The sequence below is a fragment of the Echiichthys vipera genome, assembly GCF_963691815.1.
Source record: "Echiichthys vipera genome assembly, chromosome: X".
NCBI classification, from domain to species: Eukaryota; Metazoa; Chordata; class Actinopteri; order Perciformes; family Trachinidae; genus Echiichthys; species Echiichthys vipera.
Genome location: NC_139825.1, coordinates 16,700,468 through 16,722,317, shown reverse-complemented (window position 1 = coordinate 16,722,317; position 21,850 = coordinate 16,700,468). Strand labels below are relative to the sequence as shown.

Sequence of the window (21,850 nt, the reverse complement as noted above, 5' to 3'; positions counted from 1 at the left end):
TGATTCTGATTCTGATTCTGATCTGACAGCTCCAATTCTGAATCTCCCTCTACTATCCGATAAAGAATCCTCTCTGTCTCCCACAACAATGTTAAGTCATTAAGTACATGAAGATAGTCTTGGTGTCCACTATAATTGACATTCATAAAATTCAATTATTTCAAAACACAAATAATTTAACTGCTTTCAGACCTAAACATATAATTCCAAACATGCTAATTAACAAGAACATATATGAAAATACTAGTTAAAAAAAACAATAGATAAAAAATATTTGACTTACCTTTCCTCTTTCGATAAAATGCACTTGCTGCTGTGCCGTCCATTTTGGATGAAAAGAAACAGGAAGTTCCCAGCAACCTAGCCTGCACATGGGATATCACTGGAAAGCCCAGGATGTCCTCTTTGCAGCACAGAAGGACTTACTAGAGTGGCTCAAAAGACTAAAAGGAGACACATGTGAAACTAATGTCTAGTACAGAGGACACAAGTCAATGGGCTGGGTCTCAGGAGGATATGTGCTGTATTTACGGTTTGAAACCAGCAAAGTAATGTTTGTATTCTTTATTGAGCTTTTTTAAAATTTCTATTCCCTGACTAAGATGTGCCAAAATACCATCTAAAGAAAAAATAATAGTTTTACTGTCTAAGTACTATCTTGAATATAACTGGAATTATTATATTTATATATTTTTATTCATATATTTATTAGAAATAGTATTAACTAAATAAAATGCAAACAGTAAAGCCCAAAGTAGGCAAGTGCTGCAGTACCGCATGGTGGCCATACACTGTATTAAAAAAAGCCTCTTTGCCGGGGCCGTTTTCTCAACTTGATCCAATCGTACTCGCCTCTGGGAGCCGCCATCCTGTCGAACTTTGATTCCTCTTTATTTCCTCTTACCAAAAAAGGACATTGGTGTGACGTTAGGGGGAGGGCGATTTTGGCCAGAATAATGTAGGGGCTAGCCTAAAAGAACAAGTTACTAGATAAACGGAAGTGGGAGTCCTGTGTCTCTAGCGGAGACTACACCGGCTGCGGGAGTAAAGTGCAGGCAGCATTTAGGATCTATGATTTAAACTGATATTCAACACAGTACCATGCTCATAGACTGTAAAACACCGACCCTCATGGCCCGAATCCTCACAGTGCTCCAGATTAGCATCTAGTGTATGTGTCAGGCTGTATTGCAGGTCATGGTGCAAGTGAGGCTATTTAATTAGCATAACAAAGCTAACGTTAACACGGTGTTTTCTTAAATCATCGGTTTGTACAGTTTATCGAAGAGCAAACCATCTTGTCTTGGAAATATTACTTGACCTCAGTGTTCTGTAGGTGCGATTACGAAAAAGAGAAGCGAGTACGCCACATTTGATTACATTTGAGGAATTATAAGTGATATTTACGTATCTATTGAAAGAATGATGGCAGAAAGATGACAGAATGATGTCAAAAAGATGGCAGTGAGTGTGTTTGTCAGAGAGACAAAGACCGTACATTTTCAACCTCATTTATGTGGACAAAGCCTTGGCTGTTTATATTGTTTCATAGAGCCTACTAAAACTAAAGTATGTTAACGACAGAGAAAGAGATCTTAGGCCTGCATTTCCTGGTAATTCATTGAGGTAGGAATAAATGTGTGGGTATAGGTGCGTTTCCATTAGGGTCAAATGTGGCCGCTTGGAAAGTTTCAGGGCACCAAAAAAGGCCCGACAGGAATTTACGAGACTCCGGAGGTGACGTATCACTTTGAATGGGTTTCGATTGCCAGCGATCAGCTGATCAGTGATACAGCAATGCAACGTTCTTCCTCAAAATGAGAAGACAGTACAGTATAGTTTGATTTAAGGTGGCCTGTATGATTCACATCAACTTATGTACAAGTAACATGAAAGAAAACACTCCACCTTAAAAATTCTGGGCACTGTTAAAAAAAAAAAATATATATATATATATATATATATATATATATATATGTATAGTATGTTCACGCTTATATTGCATTAAAGTCCACTCAAAGTTAATTTCCCCATTGGAATGAATGGGATTCTATGGATTTAGGCATTAAAGGTTTTTTACATCACATGAGACATTGTTATGTTGCCCATAGACCGGGTATGGGTTAATTGTGTGGCTGATACATTTTTGACCTGCACAACTGAGGGAAAACTGATTCAACAACCATATTTTTTCTAAAAGTATGTACCCTCAGAATGTGATCTAACATATGTTTTTGACATGTCCCAATTGCCACTTCCTTCACTGTGTATAGGTGAAGTCGGTGTATGGATTTGTCGTTGATAAAAAACTTAACTTAAACCATATATTTCCTGAAAGCATATATATATACCCTGAGTTGTGATATCCTTTATATCCCCTGTGATATCCTTTATATCCCCTGAGTTGTGATATCCTTTATATCCCCTGTGATATCCTTTATATCCCCTGAGTTGTGATATCCTTTATATCCCCTGTGATATCCTTTATATCCCCTGAGTTGTGATATCCTTTATATCCCCTGTGATATCCTTTATATCCCCTGAGTTGTGATATCCTTTACTTTGAGTTGTGATATCCTTTACTTTGTTGCACATAATATGGTGTGTGGTAAATATTATGAAAATTTGATTCATTAATGCATGCACCATGAAGGGAAAACTGATTAAAACTAAAAACCACCTAAACCATTTCTTTTTCTGAAAGCATACCCTCGGGATCAGATCCAACATGGGTTTTGACGCCCCATCATCATATTATTATACGTGCATCCTGTGTTCAGAATTCTTTCTCTGCAATGCATGCAGATATGTCTATATTTAAGTAGTTAATAGCTCATTTCCATATTAAAAAATACAATTAAAAAATCTTGCAATACAAAAAAAAGCTTTGTATGACTGTGAATAAAAGGCTGGGTAATTTTGCAACAGTGGCATCAGAAAACCATCTCATATCTGTAGCCATCTTTATATGTCTATGTCTGTAGCTGTCGCTGAAATACGGCAACGTGTTACCGTGGCAACACCGGAAGTTAGTGAAGTTATCATATTCATTTCTAATTGTTATTTATTATTTTATTAAGTTTACATACATTTTTGATGAATACTAAATGCAGTTTAATTAATAGTTCTACTGTAAAAAAATGTAATTTAAAATAGTGTGAGAGGTCACTTCCTGTCCAAGTGACGTCAGACGTGAGTTGTTAGTGAGAAACAGAGACGAGAGGGAAAGAGGGAGAGAGAGAAATGAGATGAGAGGAGATTGCTACTACTGGCTAAGCAGGCGTACACGGTAATTACTCTGAATATTAAAAACTTGTGTACCCATGTATAAGTAACTAATCTGTGGAAAATATAAATGTAAAATGTATTTTATTTGGTTGCAGTTTTCACGGAGTTTCTTTGTGGAGAGAATAAAGTGGTTGTGGACATCAGTACGAAGCGTGAATCATTTAACCAGGGTACAATAGCCCTTCTTTATATGTCCCGATGATCTCTACCTCTCTATAATTTATCAAACTCTCCTTGTTCATTGAACAGTCTCTTGTTTACACCGGTGGCGATGCTGTCCTGTATTGGTGGGAGAGACACGAAGCAACTCATGTTTAACATATTGGCACCGCGGTGCAGCTGGTTTTATATTGGATATTCAACAGATATTCACTACGGTTCCAGCCTTGACTTCACTGAGGTTTGCCCGGTGTTGGCAGCAGGAGAACGGCCCCGGGACCTCGCGCTGCTCACACTGTCCTTTTGGCCGCGGCCAAAAGGACAGTGTGAGCACGCCAGTGTGTGGGACCCGCTCCGCGCTCAACTGCGACCAGCGGGCCGTCCACGGCCCGCTTGAAAGAGGTGGGCTTTAGTGGAGCCGTTTGCACATGTACGAGCACGAGCGTGCGCACGTGTACGAGCACGAGCCCTACGCAGTAGCGTTATGTCCGTCTGTTCGGACATGTAAATAGAAGGACGGACCATGCTCGGACATTTAACAACAACAACAATGGCGGTGAAAGGTTCACGTTAGTCTGATGCGGAGGTGGAGTGTTTACTGCAGATTTGGTCGGATGAAAATATTCAAAAACAGTCGACAAGACGCACAAAAACTCCGAGGTCTGTGGAAAGATTTGTAAACAAAGCCACACACACGATCAATGGGTGTGACGTGTTACGGCGTGATGGCGTATGGACAGCAAGAAGCATTGGCCGGCCCTGGCAGTGTGAGTACAAACGGGGCTGGGGCGCGGGGGGAGAGGGAGGGGGGACAAGTACCCTAAAGTCCGGGTCTCGGTCCGGGAGGACAGTGTGACTTCCCATAAGTAAATGACAATAATTTAAATTTCAATAGCTTCCACATCATGTAACCCAGTGACTCCAAACTTTTCTCACATTGTATTACTACAGTGATCAAATAACACACACCACTTTGTATGCTATTTTAGTGCTTTTTCTATTTTTTATGAATATTAATATTGAGAAATTGTCTTTCTTTTAATAGCTTCCACATCATGTGACCCAGTGACTCTAAACCAGTATCCAATTGTATTACTAAACTGATCGAATAAGACACACCACTTTTTATGCTATTTAAGTGCTTTTTCTATTATTTTTATGAATATTAATATTCTTTAGCTTAAGGGTACTTTCCCCCCCCTCCCTCTGCCCCTGCAGGCCAGGCCCGTTTGTACTCACACTACCTGGGCCTCGCGAGAATGCTTCTTGCTGTCCATACGTCATCACGCCGTAACACGTCACACGCATTGATCGACGTCATCGCGATGTGTCACTTTGATAAATGACAAATCTTTCCATAGACCTCTGAGTTTTTGTACGTCTTGTCGAACTGTTTTGAATATTTTCATCCGACCAAATCTGCAGTAAACACTTCACCCCTGCATCACACCAACGTGAACCTTTCGCCGCCATTGTTTTAAATGTCCGCGCATGGTCATTCTTTTTTTTTTCCTATGGCCGAACAGGCGCACATAAAATTACGTCAGAACCCCCGTAGGCCTCGTGCTCGTACATGTGCAAACGTGTTTTACAAAAGCCCTACTCTCCCAAATGGTCTGTGGCTGGCAAGCATGCCGCTCCTAAGCACGGTACGGTTGCACTCACACTGGTCAAACGAACTATGCTTTAGCCGTGACGCATGCTGGGGCGCGGTACGAATGGACAGTGTGAGTGAATATCCGTCAAATATCCAATATAAAACCAATTACACCGCGGTCATTTAGGCACACACATTCGCAGACAGTGAAGCCAAATTAATAAATTGGAACCACTTTAGTCACATATTTATTATTATTTATTTGTGCAAGCGTTTTACTTAAATGTTAAAAAAGATCTTTTAATAGTGAATCTAATATTTACTCTTTGTTTATTTGCCTTGTGTGCTTTTTGTATGTCTTACAGGAGCAGTGAGGAGGAATCGCGTGAGTGAAAAAGCCACTGACACCGAAAATAAACCACTACATCCTAAAATGGTTTAATCTGGCTTGCGACGTGTGGGTGGCCGCCATCCTCGCACACACCCACCAGCAGCTGACTAATGTTGGCCTACATGACATGACTAAACTTTACCCTTTATAGTGTGTGAATTGAAATATGTTGATTCTGGCGGCCTCTTTTGGCTGTAAGGTGTAATTGCAGGTGAGCCCTCCATCTTGTCGCGTTCATGGTCACTATGTTGCTGTGTCCCAAATTGCGCACTGCAGTGAGTGTACTGAAATTTGTGCACTGTGTGTCCTATGTACTGACAAGATCAGTACACTCATTTTCCCAGTAAGTGCTGTCTCAAATCACACACTGCTGCACACAAACTTTTCCATCAACTCTTCTGTCTCAGCATACCGCCAAAAATCCTTTTTTTTTTACATTTGTAATGTGAATCTAGTTGTTGCACCATTGCACTGTTGTTCTGCCATTTTCCAGGTTAAATGTGTGTCCAGTTTGCTATGCAGACAAAATAGCAGTGATTGAGGGCGTTGAGTGTTCATCGATCCACACTCAATGGTTTGGACGTTTTTAAGTGTGCAACTGGAGAAATGCAGTACTGAATTTTACCAACTTCCAGCGTGAACACACTTCAACCCACAAAAAAAAGCCAGTTTGAGGGTGGAAGTGCGCGATTTGTGACACAGCACGTGTGTTGACTATTTATTTTTATTTTACTTTTTTGACACACATTCACCTCTCTACTTCCAGTCCGTGTATGTTCCCCTCTTAAAAACACACAGGTTCCTTTTACACTTCTGCCATTACTACCAGCCCTACTCAGAAGTTGAGGTTCCCGGTTTCCGACTACAAGTGAACGCAGCATAACAGCATCACTAACATGGCGGCTTATTTACATCTAGCCCTAGAATGTCGCCACAGACACGGATATTGTAATACTCAGCAAAAATGCAAGTAGAAGTGCTTTCATTAGTCATATGATCAATCACCATTGTTTTAACTCACTCTTTGATAGAAAGGAACTTAACAGACTATTAAATAGATGAAAATAGAATAGAATAGAATGACTTTAATGATCCCAGACTGGGAAATTATTTTGTTACAGCAGTAGTGCGTCAGCAAATAAAAACTTTGTACATAACATAAATAGAATCCAATATATATATAGTGTATATATACAGTGCACAGTGTGCTATAAACAATAATAATATGTACGGCAAAATATGCCAAATATACTATAACAATAATAATATATACAAAACAAAAAACAGTATTATATACAGTGATTGTGATTGTGGCAGGAAAGACTTCCTGTATCTGTTGCTACGACAGCGAAGCTGAAGCAGCCTTCTGGAGAAGGTGCTCCGCTGTCTGACCAGTGTGAGTTGGAGAGGGTGGAGAGGATTATCCATGATGGATAACAGTTTTTTCAGTGTCCTCTCTACCACAGCCTCCAGAGGGTCCTGGAAAATCTCACAGACTTCAATTTTAAAGGATTTCTGTCTGAAGGAATTGCTTGTTATGTTGTTGTTATTATGTTATTGCTTTTTATGTTGATGACTTTTTATGGAAAATAAATAACAAAAAAATATTTGGAAATTTACAAATTGTGCCGGTAGCCTATTTGTTTGGCCTTAATTTTCTTATAGCCTAAATATGAATCACAGACCAGGGCCAGATGAGCCCCAGATGTCAGGAACAGATCTGGGCCAAATCTGCACTACAGGTAAGGGCATTAATTGTTGGAAAGAAAGAGACCGGCCTCGAACCGTTTAGCTGACCTGTGCCCAAATCTACATTTTGCTGTCTGTGCTTCAAGTTGTGATTCAAACGCCGTACTGTTGCATTCTATGGTGCAGTGTTGCCCTGGCAACCAGTAGCATGGGATTCCAACCATAAGACAATTCACCAAGACGTCACAACAATAACATTAGTTCTTCCGGGTGGCAAAAGCCGAAGCGTTCTCCGATGGCACCACTAGTAAACAAGCAATCTGTGTCATTTAACCAGAGTAAATGGCCTGAATTACTGGGTGATCTGCAGTGGAATCTATTTACACACTTCTAAGAATCTTCAAGTGAAATTTCATATTTGTACATTTACATGTCAAATTAGGTTAAGAAAGTGACGATGACAGAAAGCAGTCAGGACGTTTGGGCGACGCCTGAGCGGCTCAGGTGGCGGTTTACATTAAAATGACTTTAAGACTTTACGGTATGTTTAGGAGCTGTTAAAGCATGTCATTTCATTGTGAAGGACTGAAGTATGGTCCAGGATGTTTGAACATCATCGATGTCAATGTGGACTACCAGCGTTTACGGCGAGGAGATCGGGGTGTCCGACTAGGGCCGAGAGGAGCCCACGGCTAATTCACCGGTGTTAGCGTCCTTTTGACCACTCTGGTTAACACAACGATAAATGATGTCGTTAAAACGATACATTGTTACAAAGATAAGAAGTTAGACTGTAGCTTTACACCATTACATTAACTCAAAACATTACACCGTCATTTATATTTGTAGGTTTAACAGAAAGTTTGGCAGAATTTAGATAAAAACTGTCGGTCTGCAGACACAGATCTGTTGTCTGTGAGAAAATGTCTTCACATACACGATGATGGAGGTTTGTTCCCAGTCTGCCCCGTTAGAAGAAGCTCCTCCTCCACCAGGCAGCGGTCTGTAGCACTCGTACTTTTGACGTCCACTCGCTTAACCCTCACCCACAGGTCCCGCTGGATACTTTTTTTTCCTGAAGGAAATCGATAAAACCCTACACACCTTTTGCTGTATATGTCAGGCAGCTCAACCCCAAACACAACACATCTTCGTTTTTAACTGTGTAACACCGTCTACAGTAGCCAACTGGTCATCAATTAACCCAACACTGTGGGAGGAAGCCGGAGAACCCACACAGACACGGGGAGAATATGCAAACTCCACACAGAAGGGCCCCAGCTGGGATTCGAACCGGGAACCCACTTGCTGTGAGGCGACAGTGCTAACCTCCTTTGCCGCCTTACTTACTTAAAGGAATCTCTAAAATTAAAAAAGCAAGCAGTAATTACTAAATTAATATACTACTAAGAAAATACGTAAACATTTAAGAGCCATGAAATGTAATTAACAATGAATAATCTTCTGATTAGAAATAAACCTCTGTCCGTAGCTGAACAGTGCTGCTGTATTTTAACATTGGTCTTAGTGGTGGTACTTGAGAGAGCTTGGTATTTTCTCAGGTGGTTGTCAGGTACAAAGTTTGAGAACCACTGCCATACACCATAGACTGTATAAAAAAGATTAACATGGCGGACGGGCTCAGACCCCTCCCAAATCGTCACGTGTCTGCTCGTTCTCTATAAGTACAACAATTGCAGACGCTACTTCTTGTGGCCCTTGAGGCCTTTGTTAAGACCTTTCCCTCCAGTCAAATGTTGCGTTAAACTGCGTGAAATAGTGGATTTATACAACATTTAATCTAAAAAAATAATGGTAAATCAAATCCTGTGAAAGTTTCACTTCCACAGTGAAGGTAGCAGTCAAATGAATATTTGAGGAAATTGACGGTGACTGGTCAGCAGGTGAACTCGTTTGAGTCAGTCGGTTGTCAGCAGCTGCGAGTGGACGGCGCCAAAACCAGTATGGTGGCGTCGCTTCACCCCTCGCTTGCATCTGGACTGGACTTCATTGAATTCCTGGGAGACAGGATATCCATTACCGACAGGAAGGAGCTTCAGGACATCTACAATACTGAATTCAGGCGCAGGTTGGCTGGCTGCATAATAAACACACGTGTGTCACATGTCAGGATTAACTGGTGATCCTCGTGTGTGTGTGTGATGTCGTATGAGTGACCTTCACCATATAAAACACTCTCAAGAACACTTTCACTCCATCAATGCCTTTTACATTCATCATATATAGTGGTTTATGTCCTTTGTGTACATTTTTAGTTAATTTATTTAGTGTCCTGTATATTGTACAATATATCCTTTACACTGCACATTTTCAATTTCGTTTGTTTTTCTATTAGTTTTGCACTGTTTAGAATGTATTTTTTATAAATGACCTAAGTAGACTACTTATTGCACAGTCTGTCAGTGAGAAACGCACTTGAACTAGAATAAAATCTGCCATCTGACCACAATAGACATTTTGATTACTTCACCCATGTGTTTGTGTGTTAATGTTAACAGAGAAGGAATAAGAGACCCCAACTTTTACAGTGTTCTCAACGCTCTTGGGAAGTTCAAAAAAGCCCGCATAAAAAAGGGAAAAGTTTACATAAATGTCAAACCTCAGGTAAGATGAACTGTCATTTCTCTATTGTTATGAGGGGAATAATACAGGGGGGGAAATGAGGTAGCATTGTGGTATTTTTAATTCTTGCTGTAGGTCCGAGTGGCAGCTGATGGGCCCTGGGCCTCCTCCATTGATCACAGTACAAACAGTCCCAACACTGGCCCTCAGGAGACACCTGAGACACCTTCATCCTTCTCAACCCCCTCAACCCCTGTGCTGGCCCCTAATAAGCAGCTGGCTACAGAAATCCTACGAAAGTTGAAGGCTAACAGGTCGGTTTGTTTTAGTTAGTGAAACATTTGGCAGCATTATAAAGAAAACACTTAAAACAAAAACATTAAGTTTATGTCATGCAACACTAGGTTGAGTTAAGGTGAACATCAACAAGAGTTTGGAAGGGGCTCCTTTATCATGCTGGTGACTTTTCAAGGTCCAGCTTTACTGTCATTATGCAATAGAGTGCTGCAGGAACCAGTCCTGAAACCAGAAATTAGTCAGTATTTTTGCACTGCCCGTTCCCTTGTCACAAGGTCCATGGCTTTTTTTTAAATAGGTTTTTATTTAGATCCCTGAAACAAGGCTTGTGGCTAACACAGGCTTAAGAAATTTTAATGTTTTGTTCTGGGACATACAATACATCAGTCAGTACCCCACTTCTGCATTTTGAAGTTTGGACATGTCCTAAAAAGGTGGTTGATAACAAGTACCATTTTCTGCATTATATGTTTTTTTAAAAAAAGGTTTTCATATCAGCGCGTATCGGAAAACATATACACAGATACCAATAGATACGATATCGCTGTGAAAGGTTTGGTAATGTGCATAAGAAGACCAACATAACAGAGGTAGTATCATGTAGAATGTACAGATGCAGTGCAATGAACCATCTAGCAAGATGTGTAACATGTAGAGCTGAGGTTTATGAGAAGAGTCATCTTTTTGGACTGGAGTGTGGAGGATGAGGGGATTGAGGAGTCTCAGCCTGAGGAAAGAAGCTTCTCTGTAGTCTGGTGGTAGTGCAGCTGATACTTCTGTTTGGCTTGCAAGTGCGGCAGCAGGGTGAACAGGCTGTGGCTGGGGTGGGTGTCATCTTTTAGGATCCTCGGGGCTCTTCACAGGCACCTCATCTCACCGATATCACTGATGCTCGGTAGATGGGGAGCAGTCACATTCTTGTAGGTTTTAATAACCCGCTGCAGAGCCATCTAGGTAGTTTGTGATGTTTCCAGTCAAGATGCTTTCTATTGCTTCTCCTATAAAAGTTAACAATAATTTGGCCTTAAAGCTTTTTTTAACCACTAATACTGCTCCACATAACACCAAACCACTGCAGTAGCATGAGAAGAGTCCCTACTAATAAAACAAATTACCAACAGCATAATTGGCGACCCCAGAGTTTATTCAAAGTGTTTTGATAGACTAGTGGCCCTGGTTCCAGCTTCTCTCGTAGTAAAGTCCATTCAAGTCCACTACCAAATGCAATCCAAAAGGAAGGAGCCCATAGATGATTTTTCGCCGGAATAACACTTTAACTTTCCTTAAGAAGAGCAACCGTTGCTGAGCGTTACTATTCAGGGTGGATATGTGTAATGTCCATAACAGGGAGGTAATCATTTATTCTTTTCACATGCAGTATTTATGGCAAGGGTTGACATGGTGGTGCAGTGGTTGGTTTCAAACCTACCAGTGGATGGGGCTATTCTGTAGAGTGTGTATGACCTCCACGTACCTCTGTGGGTTTTGGAAGTGTTGACACGCATAGGACTAGTGCTATTTTTACACCATCTCACAGTTATGAGCCTTACAGTTGTGAACTCTGTCTCTCTCACTCTCAAAGGAAACAGTTTACAGCTAACAAGGGGGGCATCGAGATCACCTCAGACCCCGTGGCGAGCGACGGAAAGGTTCAGTTCTCTGTGGATCGTCTGAGGGAGTTGTTCATCCTCAGGTTCCACATCGTAAACAAGGGCACAGACAATGTCCACTTCACCTTCTACACTGCCCTGCACAGGATCCGCTGTTTCGCAGTGGAGGATGAAAGGGGAGTGACCAGAGCTCGTCCCCTGTTACTCTGCGCTGGTGAGACTACTAACACTCCTATTTTCATTAACAATAGCACACTGAAGAGAGGTAAGTAAAGATCTCAGCTCTTCCTTTCTTTCACAGGAGAAAGCTATGAGGTTGTTGTTCGGTACACACTGAACCACTATGGATATTTCCCTGCCACAATGTACTTTGAGTTCTGCCCGGATCTGCAAGGGCCGGTGTCTTTTTGCATTGTTAGGGAGATAGAAGCGTCAGCCAGGACCCCGCTGGCTGTGGAGCTGGGGCCCGTGGCTCCTTACAAACCACTTGAGGTGGTAACATACAAGCCTGTCAACACTGTGCAAGTGGAGGGAGTACCTCCTGAGAGGTAAGTTATTAAAAACTGTTTGTAAACCATGATTTTTCATTTGTCACTCTTCTGTAGAATGCTGACACGAAATGTATTCAATGCTTTGGTTGTTAAAGCACATTAAAATCTCATTTAATATGATGAAGTGCTTGAATTTGACTTTGGAAAATGTTGAGGAACCCTGAGAGAAGCAATTTTGTTCTTGGTTATTATAGGAAAACACAGATTTTACTCATCTTGAAGAGTACTGTAAAGTTGATTACAGTTGATGCAGTGTTGTTTGTAAGTTTGAAACCGAAAAAAATCTGTGGGCGTGGAGTTAAAAAGAAGTGAGGATTGAGGCTACCTTCGCTGCTACTAGCATAACACACCAGAATTTTCCAGCCGAACTGTTGATGGTTGAGTGGCATTGTGGGTAATAAAGAATAATAATAAAGAACGTGTTGAATTAAAGAGATATCTCAGGTTCTGCCATTAGTTTGAATACATTTAAAAAAAAAAATTTGTTTTAATGAAAGAACATTGAGCCTACAAATCACAGAGCAAAAGAGAATTGTATATTATTTTGTCTGTTTATTTACCCCCTCAACCCCAGTAGAGCGATGATAACAGAAATAAGAGGACTGGCCGATTTGAGTACTTTTTAACTGTCCATTGTGAGTCCAAAAATGTTATAGGCGCTGTAGCTAAAATGCTGATCCCATATTTTAAGGATTAATATTGCACAGAGTTTAGCAGATAACACAGCACACTGTTTAACCATCTCCAAATAGAATGAGTGTCACACCCTTGCCCAGCATCAGGAAATGAATTCTAACAGATTTAAGTACAATTTGATTTGGGAGCTGGTTGAAGCAGGTTTTCTACTTGTTATTGAAATTGATCAACAAATGGACCCAGAATGGTTTCTGAAATTGTGTTTTATTTATCATAATGTTTGGTTTTTGTTCTCTGCAGTACCGCGCAGCCCCTTAAGATGGCAGTGAAGTTAGCAGGCTATATGTACCCTTCTTACCTTGAGGGACTGGCTAAAGAAAGGATGAAGGAATCTGAGGAGTACTTCTCTACAATTGCCAGGCAGAGACTGCAATCAGTGAAGTGAGAGAACAACCTTATTATTTACAGCTAACCCACTTTTTTCTGGGCTCAACTCCCTCATCACCATGTTTGTGCCTGTACTGTATGTCCAGTGGCATGCTCAACTCTCCCTTAAAGATGAAGGCGTACTCTCATCTATTTCATCTCCTGCTACACCTGGAAGAGATACAGATGGGGTTCGACATCAGGAAGTATGACCTCAAAAATCAAACCATGACTCAAGACCAAACGAACAAAAAACTGCTCACACTCAGAGTAAGGAACTCTCACAGTAGAAAGTAATGAAAAATCTATCTTGTGAGTTTAAAACAGGTGTTTCCTTTAGTGTTAAGGAGACTTATTTCTATATTTTGATACTTTCGGAAAGCTTGTTGATCTACTGTTTATCTCAGTGAATAAAAACGTACTGCAGAAAGAAGGCCAACATGGATATTCTCTCCAATAGGTTCCTGGTGTTGCTGAGAATCGTCCATCTGTACTACGAGGAGATTGTCTTATGGTGTCCAAATCTGAAGATAAGGTCGAGCCATTGACTGTTTACATTGGGTATGTTCACAGAGTAGAGCTGGACCGTGTTAAGCTGGGCTTCTCAAAGAGGTAAAAGCTGGATACTGTATGAATCCCAGTTTATGTCTCACAACACTGTCTGAAGAACTCCTTTCACTCCAATTTTGTTTCAGGTTGTTGCAGATGTTTCTCAGCAACATGGAGTTTAACGTGGAGTTTACTGTCAACCGGTACTCCTTAAGGCTGATGCATCGGGCGGTGGACTTGGCAGTAAAACATCAGCTCGAAGAGGTTCTGTTCCCTTCTGCTGCAGCAGTGGCTAATCTCTCCATGCCTAAACTCAGGTACGGTGCCTAAACACATAAAGTTCATGAATAAAGAACACCAAAGACACTGATGTAGTGTCATTTGCAAACACTCATACCTTACCACCTTCAAGTGGTACTTGTAGTGCAGAAGCTTAATCTGTCTGGCATTGGTGATAAGAGCATATGAACTCCTAATGATGAGTGAGTGTGCTCAGCAGCCTTCACCTCAGTTTTTCCTGGGCACTCATCCATCATATCATACATATCAACAGGCTGTTCTCTGGTTTAATGCCATAAACCTGCCTCAAGTTGATATGGCTTAAATATGGAGAATTAGGTTGGCTGAGGACGAAGTTCACCGTTCTCTGCTTAGACTTGATTTTATCATAGAGATACAAATAAGGTTTTCATCTACACATTTCATCAGCCATACTTTTAGCCATATTTTTTAGCTTTAAGGGGAGACACTACAGGTGATTAGAGTAAAAGATCCAACAAATAGACATCACCATGAAACTTCTCCAGCTGATTGCTCACATTAAAACAATTAGTAAATTTATTACAAGTTTTCGGAAATTGTATAAAAATGATGTGAAATTGTATAAAAATTGTATTGTGTAAATATGCAGCTGAGGCATAGTAGAGGCTTAGTAGAGCTCTACAGATGGGAAATAGACAACTTGTAGTAAAATAAACACATAAGGTATATTTTGGGTTTCTCTCCATTAGTCTGAAAGAAGACATGTGCCTATAGTGTTTGACCAAGGTGGGACAAAGGTTTAAAAATCCATTGATTCTCACATTACTCTGCAGGATGTTCAATCGTCAGCTGGAGAACAACCCGGAGCAACATGCTGCGGTCCAGCGGATCGTAGCTGGATCATCAAAGCCTGCTCCTCATCTTGTGTTTGGGCCTCCTGGAACAGGGAAGACAATTACTGTTATCGAAGCTATGAGTCAGGTATTAAATGCTTAAGATGTGTTGTTATTAGTCTGCAGTTAGATGCTGAAAACTAATTTAAATCAGCCTCTTATTATATGTAATGGGGCAATAATTTAATGTTTCTCATTTGATATTTGATGACGTCATGGCTGATTTTACTGTTTTGTGATGTTTTATAGGTCAAACAATTAGAAGTTTGAGGGAAATAGTTGGCAGTGTAATTGGTAGTTGCAGCCCTTATATGAACAAATCAATCAGTCAATTGTACTTTTTCATCCCCGAGGGGAAATTCTTTAAAATTAATACACGCTATCATTTGCCAGCGTTACAGATTTCTATGTTTTATTTGAGCTCTTCTTACTGTGTGCAAGTGGGCGAGTCTTGTAAAGCAAGGTGATGTCAATTATTTCCACCTGCCAAACACAATTTAACAAAAAAAAAACAGTCCTGAAGAAGCAGATTGGTTTGTGAAATTCTCATTCATTTATAACTCAGCATGTTGTCAAATGTGTTGCTTATTCAGTTAGTGTTTGAACTTTTTTTGCTTGCATCATAGCTTTCAACATTAAATAAAATCAATAAAAGAAACGGCAGGCACATGAAAACTTAATTTTCCATAAAGCCGTGGCTGAATTTAGTAAATTTGTTCCGTAAGATCGATCACACATTTTCAGCTTGATATTTCCTTCCTTAAACCGGATGTATAGATTGATGAAATGTTCAAACATCTCTGTGATTGCACAAAATATCTGTCCGTAATGGGTCAATAAAATTAACAAGACCAGTGTTTAAAATAGACTGGTCAAGTTCAGTTATGCACTCATTTGTTTTCTATTTTGCATGTTTTTGTTGTTGCTTCCAGGACGTACAAGTTGCTACCTAAACGGACACAAAGGGAAACGGCAAAGCATTAAAATAATTTGTCAGTAATAAGTGATGAATTTTACTTTGCTTTACACGCTTCAACAGGTCATCAGGTCAGACCCGTCAGCCCACATCCTCGCCTGTGCACCTTCAAACAGTGCAAGTGACCTCCTCTGTGAGAGACTGTTGGTACACATGGATCCTCATCAGATTTACCGTATGTACACCAGCAGCCGAGACCCAAGAAGTGTCCCCAAAGACCTGCTGGTAAGCATCAGCTGGCATCATAACTTCCACTAGATCATCTGGTTACTGGCCATAAAATGACTATTATTGGTGCTAAATTCTCTACAAACAATCACAGGATAATCAGAGCTCAAGTTTAAGAACACTTATGGCGACAAATTATCTAATTAATGCAATGTATAAACCAAATGTATGCAACATTTCGAGTTTCAAATAAAACCAAAATTGTAAAACGTCACAGTAACTCTAAACGCATTTCAACAAGATTCCTCATCAGTGATTAAAATCAGCTTACCAGTTTTATGTGAATGATTATTGATATTTGTTTATCCAGATGTTTTTGACCTGAGTAACCAAGTAAAGAACAGAATATTTTCTGCATATAGTCAAAATCATAGTTGTGTAAGTGTGTCCGATTTACTAGAACACTTGTGTGGATCATAAATAATTCAAACAGAAGAACCAGCATACTCAACTGTACATACTCAAGTCTAATGTGACTCGACCCTAAAAATCATACAACTGGCAAATTAAGTCTTCAGCACTGAAAAACAAAAACATATTATACTTTTTATAATGCACAGCAGCTCTAAAGGTCAGCCTTAGGCTTTCCTCAGTGTTCCCTCTGCTGCTGTGCATTATTAAAAAGTATTTTATGCTCATTTGTCAGTTCTGACAACTTAATTTGCCGGTTGCATCATAAGGAATTGTAATAAAAGAGATTGAAATAGACGAATATTCACATTCAACCAATATAATTAAAGGACGGATGGAAAATCTTTCATGTTTGAACTCTGATGTGAAGATGAACTTTTCTTACCTATGGTCTCATCTTTCTCTCCCAGAAACATTGTAACTGGAACCAGAAAGAAAAGGTCTTTGTGTTTCCTGGGAATGAAATTCTGGTGAAATACACAATTATAGTTACAACTTTGGTCACAGCGGGCAGGTAGGTTGCTTGCATATACATTCATAATTCAGTATTTAGCACAACACGACTCCTCCGCATCATTCTTTAGTGTCACACACACCATGAGCCATGTCACTATCATAACATTTCTGCTGTGTGTTTTTGTTTTTAGACTGGTATCCGGAGGAATCCCAGTCGGCCATTTCACCCATATCTTTCTGGACGAAGCAGGCCTGGCAGTGGAGCCAGAGTGTGTCATTGCCGTTGCAGGTAAATGCTGCATATCTGAATTACCACTGTGCTACTGCTTTGTTTTGGTGAAACCTTGATGAAAAAATGAAAAAAACAGGCATATTTTTAAGATTCATACACACTGATAAAGTACATACGTTGTGCATCCATTCATCAGTCAACATGATTTCTTATATGATGTCTCTGATACTGTGGGTCTAATTTTGATCCAATTGAGGGATGATTCCTCTTTGCATCATAAACTAGTGTATACAAATATTAGCTTAACTGTTAAGATCAAGATTTTGCACTTTCTTACTGTCTCACTTCTGACGTCTCAACTATTTTTTGTCTGATTGTTCCAGTGAGGATACTAGAAATAAATGTCAATTTAAAAAAAGTCTGAGAAGTTTTTCATTGCTTCCAGACTCATGCAGCACTTCTCAGAGAGAATTGACCTTAAAATGGACTAGCAGAACATTTGTAACACATCCACCTGCCCTTACACTTTATATTGTTTATGTTACTGCCCAATATGTACTTTTCTGCTGCTAGGGGTCTTTCAATCCAAACAATAAAAGACATAGTTTGGTGATGTAGAGAAGTAGCATGGAGTCATGGGAGTTGTTGTCTTCACCATCATAGCAGTCAGCTTCTCATGTCTAGGATTCCTTGTGTTCATCCTTCAGGAGGTTTTTACTGTGATATGACTTATCCACAAAGATTTCTTCCTCTTGAAAAACAAACAGCAGGTGATTTAAAGCTGGTTAAAAAAAAGAAAAAAAAAAAGAAGAAAGCAGTTCACACATTTAAAATGTTTCCCTGATGCTGGGCTGCGAGCCAAGCTGCTGCTAACATTTGCTCACCTTGTTTGTCTGATAACTTAAGATCCAGATGTCTGATGACTAAAATCCATCATCTGGTCAAAAATGACCACGATCTAAAAGCGTATTGTAAAATATGGCTTACATCCAGATAAAAAGTCAGTTTTATGACCGCTTCCTCCAGACAACCTCAGCGCTGACTCATGCACAAAGGGGAGTTAACGCATTGTCAGGTGACAGTGTTATTATAACAGACAGTTACCTTAATTAATAATTACACATTTTAGCAGGTTAGACATTTTAATGCATTAAAAAAAGTTGCATATTTCTTGTTTTAAGGTGGTTTTATGATTAAAGATCAAAATGTATAAGTTTGTAAAAGCTGTACTAGTAGTGATGCATCTTGTGACTAATTGGTCAGACTTTGTGTCACAGGTCTGCTCAGTGCGCAGAAAGGTCAGCTGGTGCTGGCAGGAGATCCCATGCAGCTGGGACCGATCCTTCGATCACCTCTCGCACTGCAGCATGGACTTGGTGAGACAAGGGGGGTGTCTCATATTTTGTCTTGATGTATTATATTTCACACTGATGGTAGTTATTGCAGTGTTTTTACTGCTAAAAGTTTAGGATTGTATAACTGAAACTGTCATTGTTTTTGTTTTTTATTGCGTCTCCACCTCACCATGTGATTCAAGGATATAAATGTAATGCTGTGACAATGATGTTCTCTAGGGCTTTCTCTGCTTGAGAGACTGATGAAACACAACCCTTTATATCAGAAAAGTAAAGACTCTGGACACTTCGACACCCGCTTTGTCACTAAACTGCTGCGAAACTTCAGGTGCGTCTTTCTACTTTTCACATCCATTTTTCTTTTTTACAGTTATTGTTTTGGTTAAAGCTCTTTAGTTTTCTTGATTTTCTCTTTCCTTCACTCAGGTCTCATCCTGCCATTCTGAAAATCCCCAATGAGCTGTTCTATGACAATGAAGTGCAGGTGTTTGCCGACCAGTGGGAGCGTGAGACCTACTGCAACTGGGAACACCTTCCCAAAAAGGTGTGGCCGCAACTTTACCTAGTTTGTAAAGTGTCCTGAGATAACTTTTGTTATGATTTGGCACTATAATTAAAATTGGATTGCATTGAACAACTTTTTTTTAATTTCTCAAAGCATCTGCTATTATCTGAATACTGTCATAATCATGATATAAAGCAAATTTGTGAAAAGTACAGTGACAGTGGTTACATGTTAAATGGCTGGACATAGTTCTCCCCAACTACAGTTTCTATGTTTATGTTAGTAGTATACATTTGGCCGATATCAGGAAATACAGAATTATATCGGAACATCTCTACTTTAAAGGGAAGATATTATGCTGAGTTTTAAGTTCATACTTATGTTTGCTTTTTCCAAAAAACACATTTTCTCTCCTATTGCCTGTCTGTATTAACTCTTTGTCTGAAACTCTTCTGCCTCTGCTATACTGATTTTATTTTGTTTGCTAATCTGTCCCCCACTTTATGGAAATGCAGTGTCCCTTAAGGCATCGACACCCAAATGATCTCAATTCATTTAACACAGAAACCAGCCTTAGAATGTCACAGAAAACAAGACAAAAATCACTACGACAAATTGGATCTTATTATGGAGAGAGAAAAAAAAATCTAATTTGATAAAGTCGGGCGCAAATTAAATTATTGAAAAATCTAAATTCGGGGGAAGCACTATTTAAAGAGGAAAGCATCCTAATATGAAAGCAAGGTCAAGCATGAAACAAAAGACAAAAGTTAGCAGAGAGTTGCCAAAAACTAAATGGGAAAATCACTCCCACCACCCAATAGCATGTACACCAAGGGGACAACATGGATAACTGACAATTGCTTGCTCTCGCATCACGACAGGGTTTCCCACTGATCTTCCATGGGGTGATGGGGAAAGACGAGAGAGAGGCCGACAGTCCGTCTTACTTCAACGTGTCTGAGATTAAAGTTCTGGTCGATTACCTCACCAAGCTGATGGAAACACAAGGAAAGAAGGGTCTCCCCGAACTCTCTGGAAAAGACATTGGCATTATCGCCCCCTACAGGAAACAAGTGAGTCAGAGTGGTGTTCCTTTGTGCTTTAAGAAATGTGGATAAACCGTTCTAACTATATATGCTTACTCTGATTACAGGTTGAGAAAATCCAAAAGGCCCTGAAGTCCGTCTCAACTCTGAAGCGGTTGAGTGATCTCAAAGAGCTCAAGGTCAGTAATTCTGCTGTAAACACATCACTGGAAAGAAACGCATGCATGGATGCATGTTTTAAAGTCTCTCCTGCACAAAATCAATACAAGGAAATTAATCCCCCTATGCACAAGTTTAATTCAAGTAATAAGGAATAAAAATCATATTTATAAAGCTTGGCAGTTCCTCTTCACGGTCTCAGGTGGGGTCTGTGGAGGAGTTTCAGGGACAAGAGAGGAAGATCATCATGGTCTCTACTGTTCGCAGCAGCAACAACTATGTCAAGATGGACAAAGACTTCAACATTGGATTCCTGTACAATAAAAAGGTTTGTTTAATTCCTTCCTTCAAGAGATAATACAACCATCAGGATATTTGATATGTTTCTATGTGAACCTATCTACTCTGCAGAGATTCAATGTGGCCCTGACCAGAGCCATGTCCCTGTTGATAGTCGTGGGAAACCCTGTGATCCTTAACAAGGACCCCACCTGGCAAAAGTAAGGCAAGGTAGACCACAGGCGATGTTATATCAGTGTAAGGAGGCAGAAAGATGTCAGGCAACATACAACAAGAGTATGATTTCAGTTGCAGATGTTTATTGAAATGTGATTAAAGTTGGCACTTTCCTTTTTTCTTCTTTTTTGAGCACTTTAAGGATATTTTGTCCATGTTTTCTCACTTTTTGATTTTTTTTACCTGCAGGTTCATCAGCTACTGTGTGAAGGAGAAGGGTTACACTGGATTTGACTTTGAAGACGCAGAAGGAGAGGATCAGATTGTGTCAAGACTGGCAACCCTTATGATCAATGTGGATTCTGACAGTGAGTACTGCTATAACATTGTTTAAATCCCAAAACAGATTTCCTTTACACAAAACATTTACTCTTCTGTTATGCACAAAGTAATCATGAAATATTCTGCTTATGAGAAACTAAAATTGCGTGTCTCCCCGCATTTGTCGTAGATGCAGGAGGTAGGTGCACTCCAGCAGTATATGGACCCTGAGTGGAAACATGAGCATGAAGATCTCCCTTAGATAACCAACATCAAACAAAGAACCATTTTCAGTGACATCCTCAAAATATACAATTTGGGTACATACGCTTTGTCATAGTTTCTAAGAGCAGTGTGTATATTTTGGTGCAATAAAAAAATTTGGACAATGCAAAAATGAACCAGTTAATCTTTTGTTCTTGACTTTTTCTCTCTTCAGTGGCTTTTTAAATAAAGCCGTCACTTAAAATAGCTGTACTCGACATTCAAAACATTAACATAGTGGCAAAAATCTATAGTGGAGTAATGGCGTCCTGAGCAGAGAATGAAGTCACTCTCCCTGTGTGTTTTTAATCCCAGTTTCTGTTATTTGTTCCGATTCCATTTTTCATAACGATTCAGCCCTGAACAGGTGTATTGGCCAATACTGAGTACCAATCCGATACCAGTGCATTAAAAATAAACATTAGCAGTTTTAATTTTTAACAGCTGTATACTAGCCTACCAACCCTGAATGGATGTGATATGATTGCTATGATTGTTTTATGTCAGG

At 39.9% G+C, this 21,850-nt stretch overlaps 1 protein-coding gene and 1 long non-coding RNA gene across 2 annotated transcripts; both read left to right on the top strand.

Annotated features, from left to right (window-relative positions):
- The first annotated feature begins 3,222 nt into the window (after positions 1 to 3,222).
- On the top strand, positions 3,223 to 5,937 carry LOC310965638. Its single transcript, XR_014593787.1, has 3 exons — positions 3,223 to 3,289; positions 3,384 to 3,458; positions 5,410 to 5,937. It is a non-coding gene; the product is annotated as an uncharacterized lncRNA (long non-coding RNA).
- Positions 5,938 to 9,088: 3,151 nt separating this feature from the next.
- mov10a (Mov10 RNA helicase a) lies at positions 9,089 to 21,375 on the top strand (the record flags this gene model as incomplete). Its single annotated transcript, XM_083939537.1, has 22 exons — positions 9,089 to 9,213; positions 9,644 to 9,749; positions 9,843 to 10,021; positions 11,587 to 11,828; positions 11,916 to 12,162; positions 13,102 to 13,242; positions 13,335 to 13,497; positions 13,688 to 13,839; positions 13,923 to 14,093; positions 14,871 to 15,018; positions 15,970 to 16,131; positions 16,956 to 17,059; positions 17,193 to 17,290; positions 18,511 to 18,609; positions 18,808 to 18,916; positions 19,015 to 19,132; positions 19,978 to 20,169; positions 20,250 to 20,321; positions 20,504 to 20,629; positions 20,713 to 20,801; positions 21,007 to 21,125; positions 21,269 to 21,375. The coding sequence occupies 22 exons, from the start codon at positions 9,089 to 9,091 to the stop codon at positions 21,307 to 21,309; spliced, it is 3,003 nt and encodes a 1,000-aa protein (XP_083795663.1). The 3' UTR covers positions 21,310 to 21,375.
- Positions 21,376 to 21,850: the final 475 nt, after the last annotated feature.